Source organism: Triturus cristatus, chromosome 3_2 (genome assembly GCF_964204655.1).
Source record: "Triturus cristatus chromosome 3_2, aTriCri1.1, whole genome shotgun sequence".
In the NCBI taxonomy this organism is placed as follows: Eukaryota; Metazoa; Chordata; class Amphibia; order Caudata; family Salamandridae; genus Triturus; species Triturus cristatus.
Genome location: NC_140584.1, coordinates 533,064,789 through 533,086,386, shown reverse-complemented (window position 1 = coordinate 533,086,386; position 21,598 = coordinate 533,064,789). Strand labels below are relative to the sequence as shown.

Below are 21,598 nucleotides of genomic sequence, written 5' to 3'. Positions count from 1 at the left end.
GTGAGGTTCCGTAAAATCCTTAAGACATAGCTCTTTAGGCAGAGTTATTAGAACTGGTGGCCCTTAACCATTTCTGACTCTACCTGACAATGACATGGTGCTACTGTGTAGTGTGGGGACACTCCTTGGAGTAACTAGGCACTCTACAAATTCTTTAAATACATAAATAAAATTTGCACGCCACCCATGCTCAAAGCTCCCGACTTCTCCAAGGAGTTTGTGGTGCAGACTGATGCCTCAAATCATGATCTGGGAGCCATTCTTTCACAGCTGAATGAAGAGGGCCTGGATCAACCTTTAGCCTTCATTAGTAGGTGGTTACTTCCCCGGGAACAGAGTTGGAACGCAATTCAAAGGGAAGCTTTTGCTGTGGTCTGGGTGCTGAAGAAGCTAAGACCCTACTTGTTTGGGACTCACTTCCGGGTTCAGACAGACCACTCCCTCCTCAGATGCTTAATACAGATGAGAGGTGAGAACCCAAAACTGTTGAGGTGTCAAATTCCCTACAGGGAATAGTCTTTATGGTGGAACACCACCCTGGCTCAGAACACGCCAATGCTGATGGTCTGTCCTGGTTCTTCCGCCTTAGTGAAGAGATCTCCCATGAGATTGAGTAGTTCTCCCCACTTTCAATTGGGGGACATGTGTTAGACATAGCATCTTTAGCATGTTTTTCCCGTGTTTTTTTACTTCTGGCCTCCTGTTTTTGACTGTGTGCTGCATTTAGTTTTTGCTGGTTTTAGAACTATGCTGACCAGTGCTAAAGTGCAAGTGCTCCCTGTGTAAATTGTGATTGTGATGGGTTATCCATGATTGGCATATTTGATTTACGTGTAAGTCTCTAGTAAAGTTCACTGTGTGTGCCCAGGGCCTGTAAATCAAATGCTACTAGTAAGCTTGCAGGACTGATTGTGCTACCCATATGAGTAGCCCTACAAACATGTCTCAGACCTACCACTGCAGTGTCCGTGAGTGCAGTTTTAAACTGTCATTTCGGCCCGGCAAGTGCACCCACTTGCCAGGCCAAAACCTTCCTGTTACTAAATGTAAGTCACCTCTAAGGTAGGCCCAAGGCAGCCACGTGGGCAGGGTGCAGTGTATTTACATGGTTGGACTTGTACTGGTGTGTTTTACATGTCCTACTGGTAAAATACTGCTGATTTCATTTTTCACTATTGCAAGGACTATCTTTCCCAAAGGGTAACATGGGGATTGCCTTGAAATATCTTTCAAGTGTAATTTCCCATTGGGAGCAGATAGAGATTTGGAGTTTGGGGCCTCTGAACTCACAATTTAAAAATACATATTTTGTGTAAGTTGGTTTTTAAATCTCATGTTTGAAAATGGCACTTTTAGAAAGTGGGCATTTTCTTGCTTAACTATTCTGTGTCTCTGCCTGTCTGTACAATATACGAATGGGTTGTATATATGTATATGCACACACACAAACACACACACACACACGCACGCATACACACACACACACACACACACACACACACACACACACACACACACACACACACACACACACACACACACACACACACACACACACACACACACACACACACACACACACACACACACACACACACACACACACACACACACACACACACACACACACACACACACACACACACACACACACACACACACACACACACACACACACACACCACTCTGTATTTATAGTTAGGGTTATCAGAGATAAGGATTTCTTGGATTTTTGTCCCTGAATAACTTTGCATTCATTTGATGAATCCCCGCGAAACTTTGTAGACCTGTTGCACCCGTTACATTGTCGGAGGATTGAAAGTTCTGTGGTGTTTTGTCATGGTGGTGCAACAACAAAAGTGGGATCCCAAAACACACTTGAAATCCATATGCATTTTACATAGACTTTGTATTTCATGTAGCAGCAAAACGGCTGAACACAATGTAATGAAATTTCACAGCAATGTTAATTAGACTATGTAGATGATTCTGCTTGCTATTGCAAGTGATGTTATGAAGTGGTTATGGAGTGATAAGGGCCAACATTTTTGTGATATCTTGTAGCACAATACTTTAAAAGTAGCAAGGAAGCCCAAAAAATAAACTAGACTGCATATGTAAAGTTTAAGATTTACTACACGTACAACTGAAACATTCATTTATGGTCAAATGCTAATAGAAACCTACAAACAAATACGTAATGAATAGAACACATCTGAATCTCGGTAACCTATCTTTGCACCTTCTCTATCTCACAAAATAAAACTGGCCCAACAAGCCAAACAAAAGTGATCTTTGTTATGCACCCCCGTGCAACAAATGAAAAATGGCCCTAGACATGAGCTTCTCAAACTACTATATGGAGGACATGATAATTGGCCATTAGGAAAAAAAGTAATAATCACAATTTTTATAACACTAAGAATGATTGCCTTTCATTCACTTTGGACTATATATGTAGCACAATCCTACTAAGCCCGAAAAATAAACTAGACTGAATATGTAAAATGTCAGAATTACTACATGAACAACTAAAGGACACATTCACATGATTATGTAAACCAATAAACAAATACAATAGATATAAAGAAAAAAATCATATTAAATCTGATTGCCACTCTGTAGTTATAGTTAGTACTCCTAAAGATAGGAATTCCTCTGATATTATCCCCCTAATACGTTTCCACCCATTTGGAGAATCACCACAAACTTTTTCCAGACCTATAGCATTTTCTCCATTGAGATATGGTTTAGATTTTTGTGATGAATCGTTACGAAGTTGCAAAGATAAAAGGAGGTCCCAAAACGCATTTTTCCACCAATGCATACTCCATAGACTATCGTATTTGACATAGCGCGAAAACGGGCAAATGGTTTTACATGAAAGTTGGCAGGATTATACATTATGGTGCATAGATTAAGCTTTTTGGACATTGCAGTTTAGTAGCATAAGTAGTTTTAAGTTATAAGGCATTTAAACTTAGTGATATCTGTCACCGCTGTACTTTTATGGAATTTCATAAACCTTTGTGAAACTTCCAGGGTGCATGGCCATAAACTTTAATTAAAAATATATAAAAAGTATAAATACATTTTCCTACCTACAACTACTTTAATAAAGTGGTATTAGGTAGGGACCTACTTCTTACCTATATCTAAGGCCCTAACACTGAACACAGCCACAGGGTAGTAAAGAAAATATGGCTGTCTTTTCGTTCTCTAAAAACAGCCATTACCCAATTATGTACTGGTTTGTCATTACCATGTACCACGGTATACTGCAAAGTAATCATGTTATGCCATGGCACAAAATATAACAAAGGCCTAGCTGTATTATTTGATTGTGGCACGCTGGCGTCAGATTTGCAACGCAATGCAAGGCCACCATGCATGGTCCTGCGATGATTGGTAAATCTGGAGAAATGTAAGGCAGCGCAATTCATTGCTTTGCGTTACTCTGCACACCATAATCTACATTGCTGCTAAATTTCGCAAACATCTATCCATATGTCACGCCACTGTAGCCACCGCCACTATATGCTATTCCACTCAAGGCCACGCCTCTCTACTTCTCTCCACTATATGAGACAGCACTCTAGGCCACTCCACTCTGCGCTATTACACTGTGTGCAATGCCAGTGTATGCCACTCCACTCTTCAACACTCCACAGTACACTTTTCCACTGTACGCTACTCCACTCTACTTCACTCCAGTTTATGGCACTCCACTCTATGCCGCTTCATTCTATGCTATTTGATTGGACGCCACTCCAATGTACGCCACTCCACTGTATTCCATTACACTCTACCCCATGCCACTGTATGCCACTCCAGTCTATACCACTCCATTGTATGCCACTCCACTATATGCTACTCCACTATACACTATTAGACTCTATGCGACTCCACTGTAATACTTTGCTCTATGCCACTCCACTCTACGCTATTACACTGTACACAACACCACTCTACACTAGTCTACTCCGAGCTATTACACTGTATGTAACTCCACTCTATGCATCTTAAGTGTACACCTCTCTTCTGTATGCCACACCGCTATACGCCACTCCAGTATATGCTATTCCACTCTACGCCATTCCACTGTATGCCACTCCACTCTGTGCTATTCCACTGTACACCACTCCACTGCATGCTACTCCATTCTATGCCACTCCAGTGTACACCACTCCACTCTATGCCACTCAATTATACGCTTGCCCATTGGATGCCACTCCAATCTATGCCACTCCACTGTATGCTATTTCACTCTACCCCACTCCACTGCACAGTACTCCAGTCTACACTACTCCACTGCACGCCACTTCACTATACGCTATTACACTCTGCCTCACCCCCAGATACACCACTCCACTGTATGTTACTACACTATAGGATTTTACACTTTATGCCACTCCACTGTACGCTACTACACTGTATGCAATTATACTCTATGCCACTCCAGTCTATACTACTCCATTCTATGCTATTCCACTTTATGCCACTATACTCTATGCTACTCCACTCTATGCCACTCCAGTATACTCTCCTCCACTCTATATAACTCCACTCTACAGAACACTAGTACACTTTATGCCACCCTACTAGACTCTACTCAACTCTATCCGTGCACACTCCACTGTCCAAATTTGCACTCAACTCTTTGCCCATACACTTTATTGTACAACACTCTACTTCACTCTATGACAGTTTCCAATACTGTACGGCACAACACTCCACTCTACTATATGAGATGCCACTCCAATTTATAACAGTTTCCTCGACTCCACATTATGCAACTTCAATGTATGCCACCCCACTCTACGCTAATCCACTGTACCCTATTCCACTGTATGCCACACAACTGTACACTACTCCGTTCTATGCCAGTCCACTCTATGCCACCTCACGCCTCCACACTTCAATGTTCAGTATTCCACTGTATGCTATTCCTCTGTATGCTACTCCGCTTACGGTAATCCACTCTACGTCACTACAGTGTACACCACTCTGCTCTACACTGCTCCATTGTATGACACTCTCCCCCACTCTATATAAATCCACTCAAGAAAAGTCTATCACACTTCATGGCACTCTACAACATTCTATTCTACTCTATCTCAGTACACGCCACCGTTCAACACTATAGTCAACTCTGTGTTCGTACACTCCAATGTACAACACTCTATTACACTACACAACACCTTTCTATAGGACACAGCACTCCACTCTAATGTACAAGACCCTACTCCAGTTTATAACAGTTTACTACTTACACTATACCAGTACAATCCACTACATGTCACTCTACTCTATGACACACCAATACACTCTATTGTACTTTACTCAAAACTACGTTACACCACTCCACTCAACTCTGCTCCACTGTACGAGATATTACCTCACTCATCACTATAGAACAATCCACTCTATGCAACTCCCTTGTTTTACACACTTCTGTACTCTAAGCAGCTCCACTCCACAGCATTCTACTACACTGTATGCGTCTCCCTGACACTTTACTCCTGTCTTTACCCCTCCAGTCCACCAAAAAATACTGGACTATACTGTATGCCACTGTGCAGTCTACTCTGCTTTACTCTATGATACACTGGTCCATTTTATCAGTGAAACGTGGTTGATCTTCTGAACAGATGCTCGAGGCAAACACACTACCCTCTAGGATGACTACTGGGTCCTTTAGAACTCGGACCCACTCCCATTCCAAAACACCGCACCCGCAACCTCGGCATCATCCTCAACAGCGAACTATGAATGAAACGCCAAGTCAGCGGTCTCTCCTCAGCCTCCTTCCACACGCTCTGTAATCTCCGCAAGATTTTCAAGTGGCTACCCATCAGCACTGGGAAGACGGTAATGTAGGCCCTCATCACCAGCCAACTAGACTATGGCAAGGCACTCAGTGTAGGTAACACCTCCAATCACATGCATAGACAATCCAGAATGCAGCTGCCAGACTGATTCTCAACCTGCCCAAGATAACCCACAACACCCAGCACCTGAAGGACCTCCACTGGCTTTCAGTTCAGAAGAGATGCCACTTCGAACTCCTGACACACGGCTACAAAGCCCTACAAGACCAAGGACCCACCTACATGAACCACCGCCTGCACTTCCACCGACCAACCACGAACCTCATCTCCACACACCTCGCCCTTGCAGAGATCCCCTGCATACGCCACTGCTGCAACACAGGAAGATCCTTCTTCCACCTCGACGCTAAAGCCCGGAACACCCTCCATTTCCATGCGGCCCACTCCCTCATTGACTTTAGGAAGGAGCTCAAGACCTGGCTTTTCAAACGAGCCGGCCAGCAAGCGCCTGGATAACCTCGTGGGTGACAAGCAGTGCCATACAAATACTACTTGATTGATTGATTGAATACATCTTCTGGATAACAATACTCTCAAAGTCATGATTAAGTAACATATAAGTGTTTTCTTTGGTCGTGCTTGCAATCCTAATATACACTGTTTAACTCTCAGTTTTATCATGCTGCCAACTGCTATCTGTAGTTTTGTAACCACAAAGTCTTACAATGCTTGGACAGCCCCACCTGACAAGCACATGTGTTTCCAGTCAGCTGTCTCAACCTATGATGATGCAGGATCTGGCCTGGCATTATTTAAATAAGCCACTTTCAGCCTGCACACACAGACCTCAGCAGAAAGCTATGAACTCACAGAGCTAGCTTAGAGTAATACTGATGGGGAAATACTGGCACCCTCCCAGGAGCAAATTAATGAAACTCACCAGACATAGCAGGTTTGCTCAGAAACAGAGCGAAATGTATTTTATTGCTTTACTCTATGATACACTGGTCCATTTTGGCTGCCATCAGCCTTTCTCAAAGTGTATATATATATATATATTTGTATTTTTAATAAAATATTTTTGGAAAACACGAGGCTGTTGAGACAGAAAAGGTCTCTTTAGGCAAGACCTAAAAAAATATACGTTACCTGTTTTAGTTGCAAATATATATTGGCTGCCTGGCATGAGAGACAAGTACTGTTGGCTTGAAGAGCCTCGAGCATCTGTTCAGAAGATCAACCACCTTTCACTGATAAAATAGACCTGGGACAGAATCAACATGGGAACGACGTACCTTTGATTATTAATACCATGCTTCTCCCTCTCTGAGCCCAGCCATAGAATTTATACATAATACGCTCTTATGTTCATTTCATGAACATTTACGGACAGCATGTGCAGTCATTTACTGGGGACTTTTCAACCAGCCCCAGGGTGCATAAAATAGCTATGGTAATGGCAAATGCCTAAGCTATGAACAAAATGTCTACTTTGATCATATTTCAAATTAATAAAATAAACAACTTATTTTTTATGCATTAGAGTTTCAGTTAGTAGATACTGTAAATACTCAAATGTATTTATCAAGGCTTTAAAAATATTTTTGTTGGGCATTTTATTATAAACAAACATATAGGTAGCACAAAACAGTGCAAACTTTGTCAACTGTTCAAACATCTCAGATGAAGCTTACATGCGTATGTTCCACTATAGAGCAGGGATCCACATATTTAAGTATAATCCAAGCCTCTTCATTGTGCTCTAAGCTTCTACATATTTCTCTTCAACTTTCCAGATCATTGCCCAGTTTGGGGTGTATGAGCACCACTGACCTTTGAATTCCACTGGCTCTTATCTTTACACCAAAGGTCAAATACAGGGCCCCCTGTCTGCACTCGGTGTGCGGCAATACACGAAGACTAACTTCCATAATTGCATAAAAAGCATCTCCGCCTGGATGAGGAAAAACTTCCTCAAGCTCAACACGGACAAGACGAAAGTCCTTGTCTTTGGCAAACACACTACCCTCTAGGATGACTACTGGGGCCTTTAGAACTCGGACCCACTCCCATTCCAAAACACCGCACCCGCAACCTCGGCATCATCCTCGACAGCGAACTATGAATGAAACGCCAAGTCAGCGGTCTCTCCACAGCCTCCTTCCACATGCTCTGTAATCTCCGCAAGATTTTCAAGTGGCTACCCATCAGCACTGGGAAGACGGTAATGTAGGCCCTCATCACCAGCCAACTAGACTATGGCAAGGCACTCAGTGTAGGTAACACCTCCAATCACATGCATAGACAATCCAGAATGCAGCTGCCAGACTGATTCTCAACCTGCCCAAGATAACCCACAACACCCAGCGCCTGAAGGACCTCCACTGGCTTTCAGTTCAGAAGAGATGCCACTTCGCACTCCTGACACACGGCTACAAAGCCCTACAAGACCAAGGACCCACCTACATGAACCACCGCCTGCACTTCCACCGACCACCCACGAACCTCATCTCCACACACCTCGCCCTTGCAGAGATCCCCTGCATACGCCACTGCTGCAACACAGGAAGATCCTTCTTCCACCTCGACGCTAAAGCCCGGAACACCCTCCATTTCCATGCGGCAGACTCCCTCACTGACTTTAGGAAGGAGCTCAAGACCTGGCTTTTCAAACGAGCCGGGCAGCAAGCGCCTGGATAACCTCGCGGGTGACAAGCAGTGCTATACAAATACTACTTGATTGATTGATTGAATACATCTTCTGGATAACAATAGTCTCAAAGTCATGATTAAGTAACATATAAGTGTTTTCTTTGGTCGTGCTTGCAATCCTAATATACACTGTTTAACTCTCAGTTTTATCATGCTGCCAACTGCTATCTGTAGTTTTGTAACCACAAAGTCTTACAATGCTTGGACAGCCCCACCTGACAAGCACATGTGTTTCCAGTCAGCTGTCTCAACCTATGATGATGCAGGATCTGGCCTGGCATTATTTAAATAAGCCACTTTCAGCCTGCACACACAGACCTCAGCAGAAAGCTATGAACTCACAGAGCTAGCTTAGAGTAATACTGATGGGGAAATACTGGCACCCTCCCAGGAGCAAATTAATGAAACTCACCAGACATAGCAGGTTTGCTCAGAAACAGAGCGAAATGTATTTTATTGGTACCAAATTCAAGCATCATTGCTAATTAGCAAGGAAGAAGCCAGGTCTCCTGCCTTAGGGGCTCTCAGACTATTTCTTCCCTGAATGACTGGTTTCTGGGTGCTATATGCATTTAAGAAATACCATGTCAGCAGAACTAGAATAAGGCATCAAGCCAAATATGGCTAACAGGGATGTGCAAGATCGGCACCATGCCAATTATAAACAGCTAGATATGGGCAGACCAGAAGGGCTGTGTAAGCAACTTGCACAACCAGTTAAAGAACTATCATGAAGTAAGGACAAGCAAAGTGACCTCTAAGGGGGTTCAGAATAGCTGTTGAAGCTTGTCCAGTCTAGGTCAGGTAGGAAGCCCTTTGGAGCTCCAGGCCTCATGTTACTGTGATATATCTAAGCATGATATCTTCTGAAGTGCATGCACATGAATTTATATGGATATACATATGTATTATTTAACAAATACCCCGATTTTTTTAATGCTGTACTGCAAAGAAATTCATTCAGAAACGCAGGCTCAAAATTAATTAATCAGATTACATATTTAATTTCCTCCCCGATAGGTGATAATTACAAAGTTAAGAGCAAATGCATACCTGTCTTCTTTTATGCAGACCACTGCCTCGAAGCCAACCTTAGCAGGTAGAATTAATTTAATATTTCTGATGAGAGCCTGTATTTCATCGAAGTGCCTTTTCCAGCAGTACCTTCCCTACTTACCACAGTATCTCATGGAAGTTCTGGCCTTCATTATGTAAACATGTCGCTAATGCTGTGCTGGAATTACCATGAAGTGGTATTCCAATTTACTAACATGCAGAGAATACAAGGAAGGCAAAAACCTATTATCTTTGTACAGGGACTGAGGTATGCATGGTAAAATTCTCCTGTACCATTTCTTAACTTTTTCCTGGCCATGCATAGACATCATGTCATGTTGATGAAGCTAGTTATGGGAGTTTCCGATTGGAAGACACTTTCAAGGATCCTATGTTGCAGTTAAACTACACTATTTTGGGACAAAATGTTATCCTGTACCTGGCAATAAGGGAACAAATGCAGAAATGCAATCACAGTAAAAGTACGTTTTCACTGCCCCCCCCTTCTGAACAATACTGGTAGCGTGAATTTTATTGCTGCGTTTTCTCCTCCTTCTTCATTCAAGGTATTTACCCCTTAGCAGTTACAGCCCAACTTTACTAGAGGTAAATTAGCATAGCCTGGGGTAAAGACTTAAATTGAATTTGGCACAAAGCACCTGCTGATTCTACTTCCTGCCTTTCTTTCTGCTTACTGCAAGCAAAATCAAAGGGTCGTTTGCTCTTATATTCCCACATAGTGGATAATTTAGAGGTCACTCCTTCATATCTCTTTGAAATGTTCAGTCTTGCAGCAGGGTGCTTAACAGCTGTAGCCCGTCTATATAGACTGAGGGGCCACACACCCTCACCCTTTTCCCAGCAAGAAGACTGTCTGTCAGGCTGAACAAAGGTCAGCCTGGCAGACATTCTTCTTGTTGAGGTCAGGCAGCCAGGGGCTAGACAAGCTCTAAGTGCGCATGCCCCTTGCTGCCTGAGCTGAACTTTGCCAGGTTATGGATTTCACATCCCTGTGGGCATGACCTCGTCAGTCAGGCAAAAGTGCCTTGAATTCCTCCCCCTCGTGATGAGAAGGAGAGTCACTGATTGCCTGACACCTGGGTGCTTCAGTTTTAATCCCTTAAGTGCCCAGGTATGAGTGTAAATCAGTGGAACTTCATCACAGAGTGGGGTCAGCGGTCTCACTGAAACCATCCCATTCTGTGACAGATGAGGAACTGCTGCCTTCCCTTAGTCATCCAATGAGGAAAGGCAGCAGTCCCAACCCTCCTGGGACCTGTGTTATTTATCTTTGATGCATGCGTGCTTGTATATATGAATGTATGTGTATTTGTGAGTGAGTATTGTGAATGGGTGTGGATGCATGAGTGTGTGTGAATGTGTATGTGTGTGTGTATGCCTCCACCCCACTCCCTGGGAAAATGACCAGCTGCCACTGGTGCTTAGCCTATGTTGTGGGTAACTTGCTGTTAGTTGTGCTTTGCCCCTCACACTTTGTATACCCCTTTTCAATCACTATTCCCCCAGGCCTTTTGGGCTTGGGTTTTTCCCTCACAACATTCTCAAATTCAATTCCAGGGCAGTCTAATTGTAAGAAATGTGAGTATTAGATAAGGGGTTGACAACCCACCTCAAATAATAATGATAATCCACCTCTGGCTGAACCACAAAAGTCATTAAATTAACCTGTGCTCAACCCTCTGGTAGCTTGACACAAAGCAGTCAGACTTAACTTAGAGGCAATGTATAAAGTTTTTGTGCAGCACTCAAACAGCAATAAGGGGAAAACAGAACACAAGTAAAATCCCTAACAAAGTTTGAAAAAAGTTAAAATTTTAATAGGTAAAGGACAGCAAAACAACCAAAATCCAATAATTAGAACCGGAGATATGAATTTTTAAGTTTGAATTACAAATAATGCAAGAAGCTCGAAGTGACAACTTTGGTTACCTGGTTGAGCTAGACATGGTCAAAAATTAAGGCTGACCATGGTAGAGTGCCAGTTGGATACAGGACCAGTTCGTCCCAATGGAAAGCTTAGCTTCTGACTTAGAAACGTTTATGGAGAAAAAGTGGTAGTTGATGTATCATCGGCAGTGCAAGTTGCAAGCTTGATCCGAAGCGGGGCTCGAAGATGGCGGGTTGCTGAAGAGCGGGGAACTGGTATAGTCGTCGATGAAGGTGGGGAAGCCCCAAGCAGGCAAAGTCCAAAATATGTGCCCAGGAAGGCTTTGATAATGACAGGTTGCTGCTCACCATTGGTCTCGATGAAGCCCTTTCTGTTCAGAAATAGCAACTTCTCTGGAAATCAGATCTGCTTCAGTGGGGCAAAATAGCAAGCTGAGGCGGACTGGCAATTTGACAGCTTTTGCAGTGTGGACAGGAACTGTACACTAACACCAGCAAAGAGTTTAGGACCTGGGGAGCACCACTTGGGTGTTCAGCCTCATTCCAACAGAGGCCAGAAGCATGGTCCAGGGCAGATCCAGTTGGGAGTGGTCAGCTGCAGCGAGTTGCAGTGAGAGAGGGCTCTGAAAGCTTGATTTATCCCTGTAGATCAAACAGGAGGTCAGCCAACTGACCCATACAGTCACTTCTGGGGGTCCTGGGTTTAAGGCAAGCAGATCCAGCCTTCTTTCAGGTTCTTAAGAATTCTTAAGATCTGATTCTCCACATGTCCAGGAGTGTTCTGAGGAGAGGTATGTTGGATCCACATGTGTGCTTAGTACCAGCCTGTGTCAGGAGGGAACATCTATATCCACCCCTAAACTAGTTTTAGTCAGTTCCTCTACCCTCCAAACCACTCTTGGTTTGGGCCATCCTGATCAGAGAGACAAAGAGGAGGCAGGCCTAGGTGGGAGCTACATTTGCCACTGACAAGATAGGCATCTTTTGAAGCTCAGAAAAGGGCTGTGCAGACCCCCCACCCAGGCCATCCTGTCAAGGGTGGAGGCCCCTTCCCTGCTCCCAGGGCCTTTAGTTCACTGTCTGGGGAGCAACACACATCTCACCACAGGAGAACCATCACGGGTCAGGTGATAGCTAAGCACTGGCATGAAAGCCTTTTGGTTTTAGGGAGGAAAATAATACCTTTTTAAAAGTGCAATTTCCAAAATAGTAATATGAAATCTGACTTTGACAATTAAGTTGGATTCAAAATTACTATCAAAATGAACTCTTTACTAATTTTTCCCAAACTAAAATTAAGCAGTATAAGTTGTTATAATGTAACCCAGTGCTTTCTTATGGGAGAGCCACAAAGAAAAACATTAAATATAAATGTTGTTTTTTATATACCATGGAGCCTGCCCTATGGACATTTGGGAACTACCTTAGGGGTGACTTATAAGTAGTAAAATGAAAGGTTTAATCCTGGCAAAATGTTTGTTTTGGTAGGTCAAAATGGTAGTTTAAAGCTGCATACCCGGGTTGCATGGGCAGACTTGGAGACATGCTTTTAAATGCTACCTTAGTTGGTGGCACAATGAGTACTGCAGACCACCAGTAGCATTTAATATACAGGCCCTGGGTTCATGCAGTACCATATACTAAGGACATATAAGTAAATTAAATGTGTCAATTGGCCATATGCCAATTTTAACATGTTTGGAAGGGAGGGCACAAGCACTTTACCTCAGGTTAGCAGGGGTAAAGTGCATTGTGCCCTTTGACCAACAAAAGAAATAGATCAGCAACAGAAGGCACAAATCTGCCATGACTGCAGAAAGGGCAATTTCCAACACTGATGTATTTTGCTAGGCCTCCTGGGTTTGAGCCTCAGGAACTGTACCAATCCTGAAAAAAGTGTTCTGGTTTTAGACCTCCTGGGCTACACCAATCTTGAAAGGTGGTGTTCTATAAAGCAGTGTGAATAAATATCGCACCCCTTTTTTTTCCAACCCTGGTTCTGCCACTCATCTCCATTCATTATGTTCCAATAGGTGTCAATTGTGTCTGTCCAATGATCCCACACCATTCTCTGCTCATAAAGACAGGCCCACCTCTATCAACTGGAGACAAACTACTGGGGGCATGGAGAAGGTGGAGACAACTTTGTGCCATGCTAACTGTGGAGCTTGCCCCTTTGCTTCAGCCTTGAGATAGCCAGTACGGCACAACATCTCCAGTTGCTCCGCTGAAGAAGTGTTTTATATGCTTTAACTTGTTTGAATGGTGCATTGAGTCCATGTGCCATTGATGCATCCTGTACTCACTGGCCCACTGACCTATTTAACAATGAAGAGGCTTCAGTGATGCCTAAAGACATGGACCTGTTCACTCTCATAAGTGATACTTCCACCCTAATCAAATTCTTACAAAAACAAAATCAACACAAATGGCTAGGTTGAACTTTCTGGAACATTCTGAAGCATTTCTGAAACATTTACGTCCATCAAGCTGCAAACCAAAAGTCCTCATTCATAAATATGAATCCCCGCAGAGTAGTAAACAGTAAGTAACCTCCTAGTGGAAATGGGAAAGCAGAAACCCTTCTGTCAGTTCTCCTTCTGTAAGAAGCTAGCATCTATGGGTAAGAAGAAGGATAATTTACCATTATTCAAAAAATGATGACTTACTTTCCGGACTGGTTTCCTAGAGGGAGTAATGGGCTTTCTGATCTACATACTGGGGAAAGTAATTTACTGTTTTACTCCATTCCAATAAGTGCATAGAAAGAGAACACGTTATTGAAAGATATTTGGCTTTCATTCAGCTTTGCACTGTGGTCTCCAGAATGTGAGAATTTTATCGCATATAGCCAGAGTCGGACTGGGACAAGAAATAGGCCCCGGGCACCAAAATAAAAGTGTTTCCAATTAGCGCACCGGGTAAAAAGTGGCCCACATTCGCAAATCAGGCCAGTTTTGAACTTGTAAAAATACGCTGCATGGATATTTTGCAAGGTATGGGGAACTGTGTGCATTAGTGCTTGCTGCAGCCAAGGTTTGTGGTAATAGCAGGGAAATCAACAGCACAAACCGGCCCACCTGGATATAAACCAAGCTCACTGTGTTAAAAAAACAGCTCACACACTGATCTGTCAGACCAGCCCATCAGACACTGCCTGATTGCCTATGGCTCAGTTAGACCCTGTCATGGTAGCCCTACAGTCAGTGGCACCCAATTCAGAAGACCAGGCGTTCATCTGTCCTATAGCTAGAGGTTCTAATGCTGGGTGGAAATGCGCTCTGAGCGGTGATTGAGACCCCATAGAGGAGTTTCTAAATGAGGATGCCTCCATTTTTTGAGCATTTTGGCTTTGAAAATTCCTTTGGCCACTGCACATAAATAGAATAGCAGCAAGGATGGAAGGGTTATTCATGGCCAAAATCCCATCGGCCATTTGCAGGTGGGTGTCATTAGTCGCTCCACCGTGGAGGGGTGGGGGACCAAAGAAGTGGGTCATGACCGGAAGTGGTCATGGGTTATGCGACAGAGGGGAGGGGGCAGAATAGAGCCGTTTAAAAGTGGGCGACACCCCAGTGACCCCCTCTTTGTCCCCTGATGTGCTGCGGGAGCTAGACTGAATGTTTGCCTCCCCCCCCCCCCCCCGACATATATACATGGGTGCCTATCGTAGGCCCATCGTAGCCATGTAATGACACTAATGCTTGAGGGCACTAAGTTGCCCAGTTGGCCGCCTCCCTCTGGAGAAGCATTTCAGGGGTGAGGTTGGTTGGAAGGAGGGCTGACCTGCTGGTGGCCCTACCCTTCTAGCCCTACCTCGGGTACCCCGGAGATTATGTGGGGCATGACCAAGAGTCATGGGATGCCCCGGTAGGGACCAATGCACTATGCGGTTTCTGGAGATGTCTGAAATGTCTGATGTGAAAGTGTATCACCTGGTCTTTCTCTACTATGTTGCCCCCAAATGGGGATGTAAATAGGATATGTGCAATGCTGTGTTCAGGTTTGCTGTGTATTTTGCAATATTTTCTATTGTGTAATGTCATTTGTTTACAGTGGTTTATACCACCTTGTTTCATGAGGAGTAAAATTGCTAAGTCCTAACCCAAGAAGTTGAGCCTGTTGCCTTTGTGGGGGGCGAGAGGACCGCCCAGTTTTAAAGGGTGGTGGACCCCATCTCCATTACACGAGCGAGGGCACTATTTGAATTGCGTTTTAGGCGACACAGCAAAGTTTCAAAGCCGCCCTTGCATTTAATGAGAGCCATTGGAGCTCTCTTAGAAGGATGGAGGTATGGCTGAGACTTTTGGAAGAAGCATTATTCTGGCTGTGAAACGGAAGATGTTTTTGAAATGAGCCAGAGAGGATCGTGCAGCTGTGGCTAGACTGAAATAGCCAAAATGTAGGCTAATTGACAAGACTTTTAGTTGAGAGCAAGAGACTCAATGGGTTTTACCCCTTACTCATTCACCTAACTTAGTAATTAACAGTCCTGTCAGAACAAAAGAGCTATACCCCCCACTGTCCAGAAATGATATGGTCACATCAGGCAACATCTGCCAGTTCTGATATTCTAAGAGGTCATCATAGCAACCATCTGCACACTTCCTGGTGCAGCAGAGGAGATGAACATCAGACCCGGTGTGGCATCCGCGTACAATGACGTGGGTTGTGGCTAATGCTACAGAGCTACAGAGTTAGACACTACCAGGTAAGGGTACAAGAGCAGGTAAGGGTACGAGTAACACCTCCGTGCTGCTTTCATGGCTTCAGTCAGAAACAGACAAGAGTGGGAAAGGAACTGGAAATGTTTTAATACTTCAAGATTTCTGAAGTGCATGAGTCAATGCAAATTTAAAAATATTAGAAACATATGTAAAATATCCATAGATTTGGCCGGATGTAATACTATTGTTCAGGCTAGTTGTCAAGTTCAGCAAATCAGTCAGTTTTTCAATGGGTTATAATTATGAAAGAACCTTCAGCGAAAAATATAGTCTAGCAGTCACTCTGGATAAAAGCACTTACTCTGGCACTTCATTTAATGTAGTCCTTTGGACCTGTCTGCAAGTGAAGGTGTGTACCAGGACAAAATGTCAACAATTGTGGAGCACGTTCGGAGTTTCCAATAATCATGGAACAAAAGGTGCATGTTCCACATTTAGAAGGAGCGTTTACAAACTTATTAGCGAGTTAAGAAACACTTATGGGTTCAAAAGCCATGTATATTTTCACATAAATATTTTCCCTTACTACTGTTATAATTTAGAATCTTTGACATATGTGACCCTCATCATTTTCTAGTTGACGCCATTGTCTTTTTTTCTATTTTTCTATGTAGATTGTGAGTACATTGCTCCAAGCCAACGTGTTGACTTTGATTTACGCAGTGAGCAATAGCAGCGGACTCATGAATGGCACAGTGTCCAGCAGGCTGCTCAACCTGCTGTCTGTGGAGGAGATCTGGTCGTACCTTGATTACCCCCCGAAGATCATCGCAGAACGTACGTATCTTTCACCGGTGCAATAATGCCCTAATAACTGCACATATTATACGATTAAAGTGCATAGTTTTTGATTTAAGTAATCAATCTTAAACTTGTTAATGAACTTGGAACTTTATATCCGTGATAAGAAGCAGAAAGTGGGTCTTTTAGAGTTTGCATATTATCAAATATAAAATTTAGCCTAAATTATAAACTTTAGTTTTTCATACGTAAAGTCAGTCCTTGGTGGAGATTTCCTGACCTTCAGTGTTCAGTTCTTTCCAGCCTCCATTCTTGGATTCTTCATCTTTTCACGTGTTTCAGCACCCATTGATACGTTGCCTTCAGCCATTGATGTGTTGCCTTCAGTGCCCATTGATGTGTTGCCTTCAGTACCCATTGATGTGTTGCCTTCAGTGCCCATTGGTGTTTTGCCTTTAGTACCCATTGATGTTTTGCCTTCAATGCCCATTGATGTGTTGCCTTCAGCACCCATTAATGTTATGCCTTCAATGCCCATTGATGTGTTGCCTTCGGTACCCATTGATGTGTTGCCTTCAGTACCCATTAATGTATTGCCTTCAGTACCAATTGATGTGTTGCCTTCTGTACCCATTGATGTGTTGCCTCAGTACCCATTCAGTACCCGTTGATGTGTTGCCTTATGTGCCCATTGATGTGTTGCCTTCAGTGCCTATTGATTTGCTTGCCTTCAGTACCCATTGATGTGTTGCCTTCAGTACCCATTGATGTGTTGCCTTCAGTGCCTATTGATTTGCTTGCCTTCAGTACCCATTGATGTGTTGCATTCAGTACCCATTGATGTGTTGCCTTCAGTGCCTATTGATTTGCTTGCCTTCAGTACCCATTGATGTATTGCCTTCAGTACCCATTGATGTGTTGCCTTCTGTACTCATTGATGTGTTGCCTCAGTACCCATTGATGTGTTGCCTTATGTGCCCATTGATGTGGTGCCTTCAGTGCCTATTGATTTGCTTGCCTTCAGTACCCATTGATGTGTTGCCTTAACAGTGCCCATTGATGTGTTGCCTTCAGTGCCTATTGATGTGTTGCCTTCAGTACCCATTGATGTGTTGCCTTCAGTACCCATTGATGTATTGCCTTCAGTACCCATTGATGTGTTGCTTTATGTGCCCATTGATGTGTTGCCTTCAGTGCCTATTGATTTGCTTGCCTTCAGTACCCATTGATGTGTTGCCTTCAGTACCCATTGATGTGTTGCCTTCAGTGCCTATTGATGTGTTGCCTTCAGTACCCATTGATGTGTTGCCTTCAGTACCCATTGATGTGTTGCCTTCAGTGCCTATTGATATGTTGCCTTCAGTGCATATTGATGTGTTGCCTTCAGTACCCGTTGATGTGTTGTCGTCTTTCCTCTCAATACTTACAAATGAGAAGCTGCAATGGAATTGCAACACTCCTGCAGATGCCATGATGAGCCCAATCTTTGTAGCCCATGAAGACAGAATTGTAAATCACTGCTGTTCATGTTGAATTTCAAATGCCTAACAAAAAGGTCTTGTAGAAGACTGCTATGATAAATTGCTTCTTGCCACTTAAAGTGTGGTCCGATTACTATGGTGTGACATGTTATGCACATTTATACAGCATAAACGGAAATTGGTAGTTCCTCAAATGCTCAATGGCATTTTTCTCCATCCACCTCAGAAGGATGAAGACTAAAAATGTATTCTTTGTAGAACAATCTGACATTTACTGGTAGCATAGCAATAACATGTATCCTTTTTAGGTCACAGAATCTATTTCAAGGAGTAATTGCATCCCTCATATGAAAAAAAACTGTGCAATTATTTTGTAACACTTTATTTTTTTAACTTTTAATATACATTCATATAAATGAAAACAGGCATTGTCTGCAATGGTTCTTCCAAATATAATATCTACTTATATAAACCTGGTTAGCTTCAATATTGATACAAAGAAGATGATAGTGGCTTAGCTCATGTACCTGTGAAGTGTGTGGTGTCAGGGGTAGAGCTTATGCCTAGCCAAAATAGTCATTCCTATGCATCTTAGTGGTCATGCCGGTGGTCATATGTGTCTGAGGATTGGAGACTTTTTAAAAATATGGTCTAGTTTTGACACTTCATTAACATGAAGGAGGAAGTTGTATATAAATTTGTGGGTGAATGTTAAAATATTGTGGTTGAGCTGTCTACCTGTAAAAGTATTAAGCCATAGTAGTGACTACCACTGTATTGTCAAGCTAAGCATATACAGAGAAGTATACATTTTATGTGAGAATTGGTTGAGGCGGATAGAAGCCCCACTCATGCAATAACCACAACCCTTGTCAAGGTGAATCACAAACAGTCACTAAATTAACCTGTGCTTAACCCTCTGGTAGCCTTTCACAAAATAAGTCAGGTTTAACTTGGCAATCTGGAAAGTATTTATGTAGCACACAAACAACACAAGAAAAATCCCAAACCAATTAAGAAACATAGAGTACATTTTTATAAATAAAATTATACCAGAACAAAAAAACATCCAATCAGTAAAACCGAAGATATTCAATATTTTTGTGAAAATAGCTCCTACAAGCACAAAGCATCCGTCGTAGTCATCTGGTCGACCTAGACCAGGGGAAGTCACAAGTACAATCCCACTGTGATAGATGTAGGTCAAATACAGGGTCCAGCTAGTTCACCTGAAAATGTACCTTCCACAGTCCAGCGTGAAGTGAGTCGTTCACCTTGGAGGGGTCCGTGAGGAAGAGGCTAAATATCGCAAGCGGTCGTTGCTATAGTGCAAAGAACAGGTCGGGCGTTGCTGATGGTTGTTTCTGTAGTGCGAAGAGCTGGTTGGGCATCACAGAGGATCATTGCTGTAGGTTAGCTTTGACGGTCATTGCTGTCGTTACTGTAGCTCAAAGTGCAGGTCTTGCGTTGCCGGTCAAGACTGATGGTCGCTGTTGAAGTGAAGTGCAGGTCCCCCGTGAGCTTTGCATTGGTGGTTGTTGCAGGCAGCAGAGTCTTGGTGCATATGTGCCCGTTGGCGGTCGTGAGGGCCCGAACTTCAGGATTTTCAAGTTTTCTTCAGGAGGGGTAGACTCTGATGCTGGCCAAGGGTCCAGGACCCGAGGAGTACCTCTTGGGGATCAGGGACTTACTCCAGCAGAGATCAGCAGGGCTGAGGCAGGTCCAGGTGCACTTCCAAGCAGGCCCAGTTGGAGAAGGTCAGCTGGGAAGTTACAGGAAGGCCTCTGAAGCTTGTTGTTTTCCTGTAGCTCACACATGAGGTCAGCCAGCTGACCCTTGGATCATTCGGGGTAGCCTGGGATGAAGGCAATCAGGTTCAATCTTTCTTCTGACACAGCAAAGCAGTCCCTCACGCAGCAGGTCAGTCCTCTGGCAGCAGGGCAGTTCTGTAACTTCCAATATTTATAACTGATGCCAGCAATTTAGTGGGGGGACTCCCTGTCCTACCCCCATTTCTGGTTCTGGAATGTTCGCCCTCTTAGCCTGTCAAAGCTCCAAACTGTCTGGGGTAAGAAAAGGCATGACAGGTCTGGTGTCAGACTCCTTTAGACAAAGCTCTTTTAAGTTTAAGTGGGAATGGTACAGCCTCTCCCAGTCATCCTGCCAGGATGGCCCATCCTGTCCACACCTAAGCCTCCTTTATGTTACTGTCTCAAAGCAATACACAAACCCCTGAACCAGAGCCAGTCACAATCATGTAACCCAGGATATTGGGAGAAGGTACAAATGATTGAGAAAATGCCAACATTCTAAAAATGAAATTTTCAGAACTGTGACTTAAAATACAACTTTTCTATTAACATTAGTTTTAAATCACAATTTATTTGAGTGTAAACAGCATATCTCTTTCTGCCCCAATCCAAAGTTAGGCGTTATTAAATGTGATAATGTAACCCGGTGTTAGGCAATGGGCGTGATAGGCCTTGCAACAGTGAGAAACAACTTTAGTAGTTTTTCACTGCTAGGATATGTAAGCATATGTAAAACGTAACTACACATGCCCTGCTTTTTAAATACAATGCATCCTTCCCTATGAGTCTTTAGGGCCTATCTTAGGGGTGAATTATAAGTAATCAAAAGGAAGTAATGGGCCAGGCAAAAGGTTTATTTTGCTAGGTTGTGATGGCATTTTACAACTGCACTACAGGCTGCAGTGAAAAATGATTTAAAAGGCTAGATTGGTATGTGCCACAATTAGTGTTGCATGCCCATTAGTAGCAGTTATTTTACAGACCCTGGGTACATGTAGTGCCATTCACCAGGGACCTGCACGTAAAGGTAATATGCCAATAAAGTGTTGGCCAATTTTACCATGTTTGAAGGAAAGATCACAAGCATCGTAGCACTGGTTAGCAAAAGTGTGCAGAGTCCTAAAGCCAACAAAAACGAAATCATCAAAACAGGAGGAGTGAAGGCAAAATGTTTGCGGGAATACCATGTCATGGATACCAGGTCTAACAATTTAATATTCCTAACAGCATATATACCTGGATGATATAGTGGAAGCCAATATTGTAAATTAGATATTTATGTAGGTCTGTATTTGACCATGATAATGTGCTGTAACACCAAAGTATCTACT

At 43.2% G+C, this 21,598-nt stretch overlaps 1 protein-coding gene across 5 annotated transcripts in view; it reads left to right on the top strand.

Moving 5' to 3' along the window:
- The window catches only part of KIAA1549L (KIAA1549 like), a 667,839-nt gene that overhangs the window by 354,157 nt on the left and 292,084 nt on the right, over positions 1–21,598 (top strand). For all 5 annotated transcript variants that reach the window (XM_085648235.1, XM_085648236.1, XM_085648234.1 and 2 more), the window contains one exon: positions 16,849–17,011. In XM_085648235.1, coding sequence (XP_085504361.1) covers positions 16,849–17,011 — 163 coding nt within the window. The remainder of the gene's footprint in view (positions 1–16,848; positions 17,012–21,598) is intronic.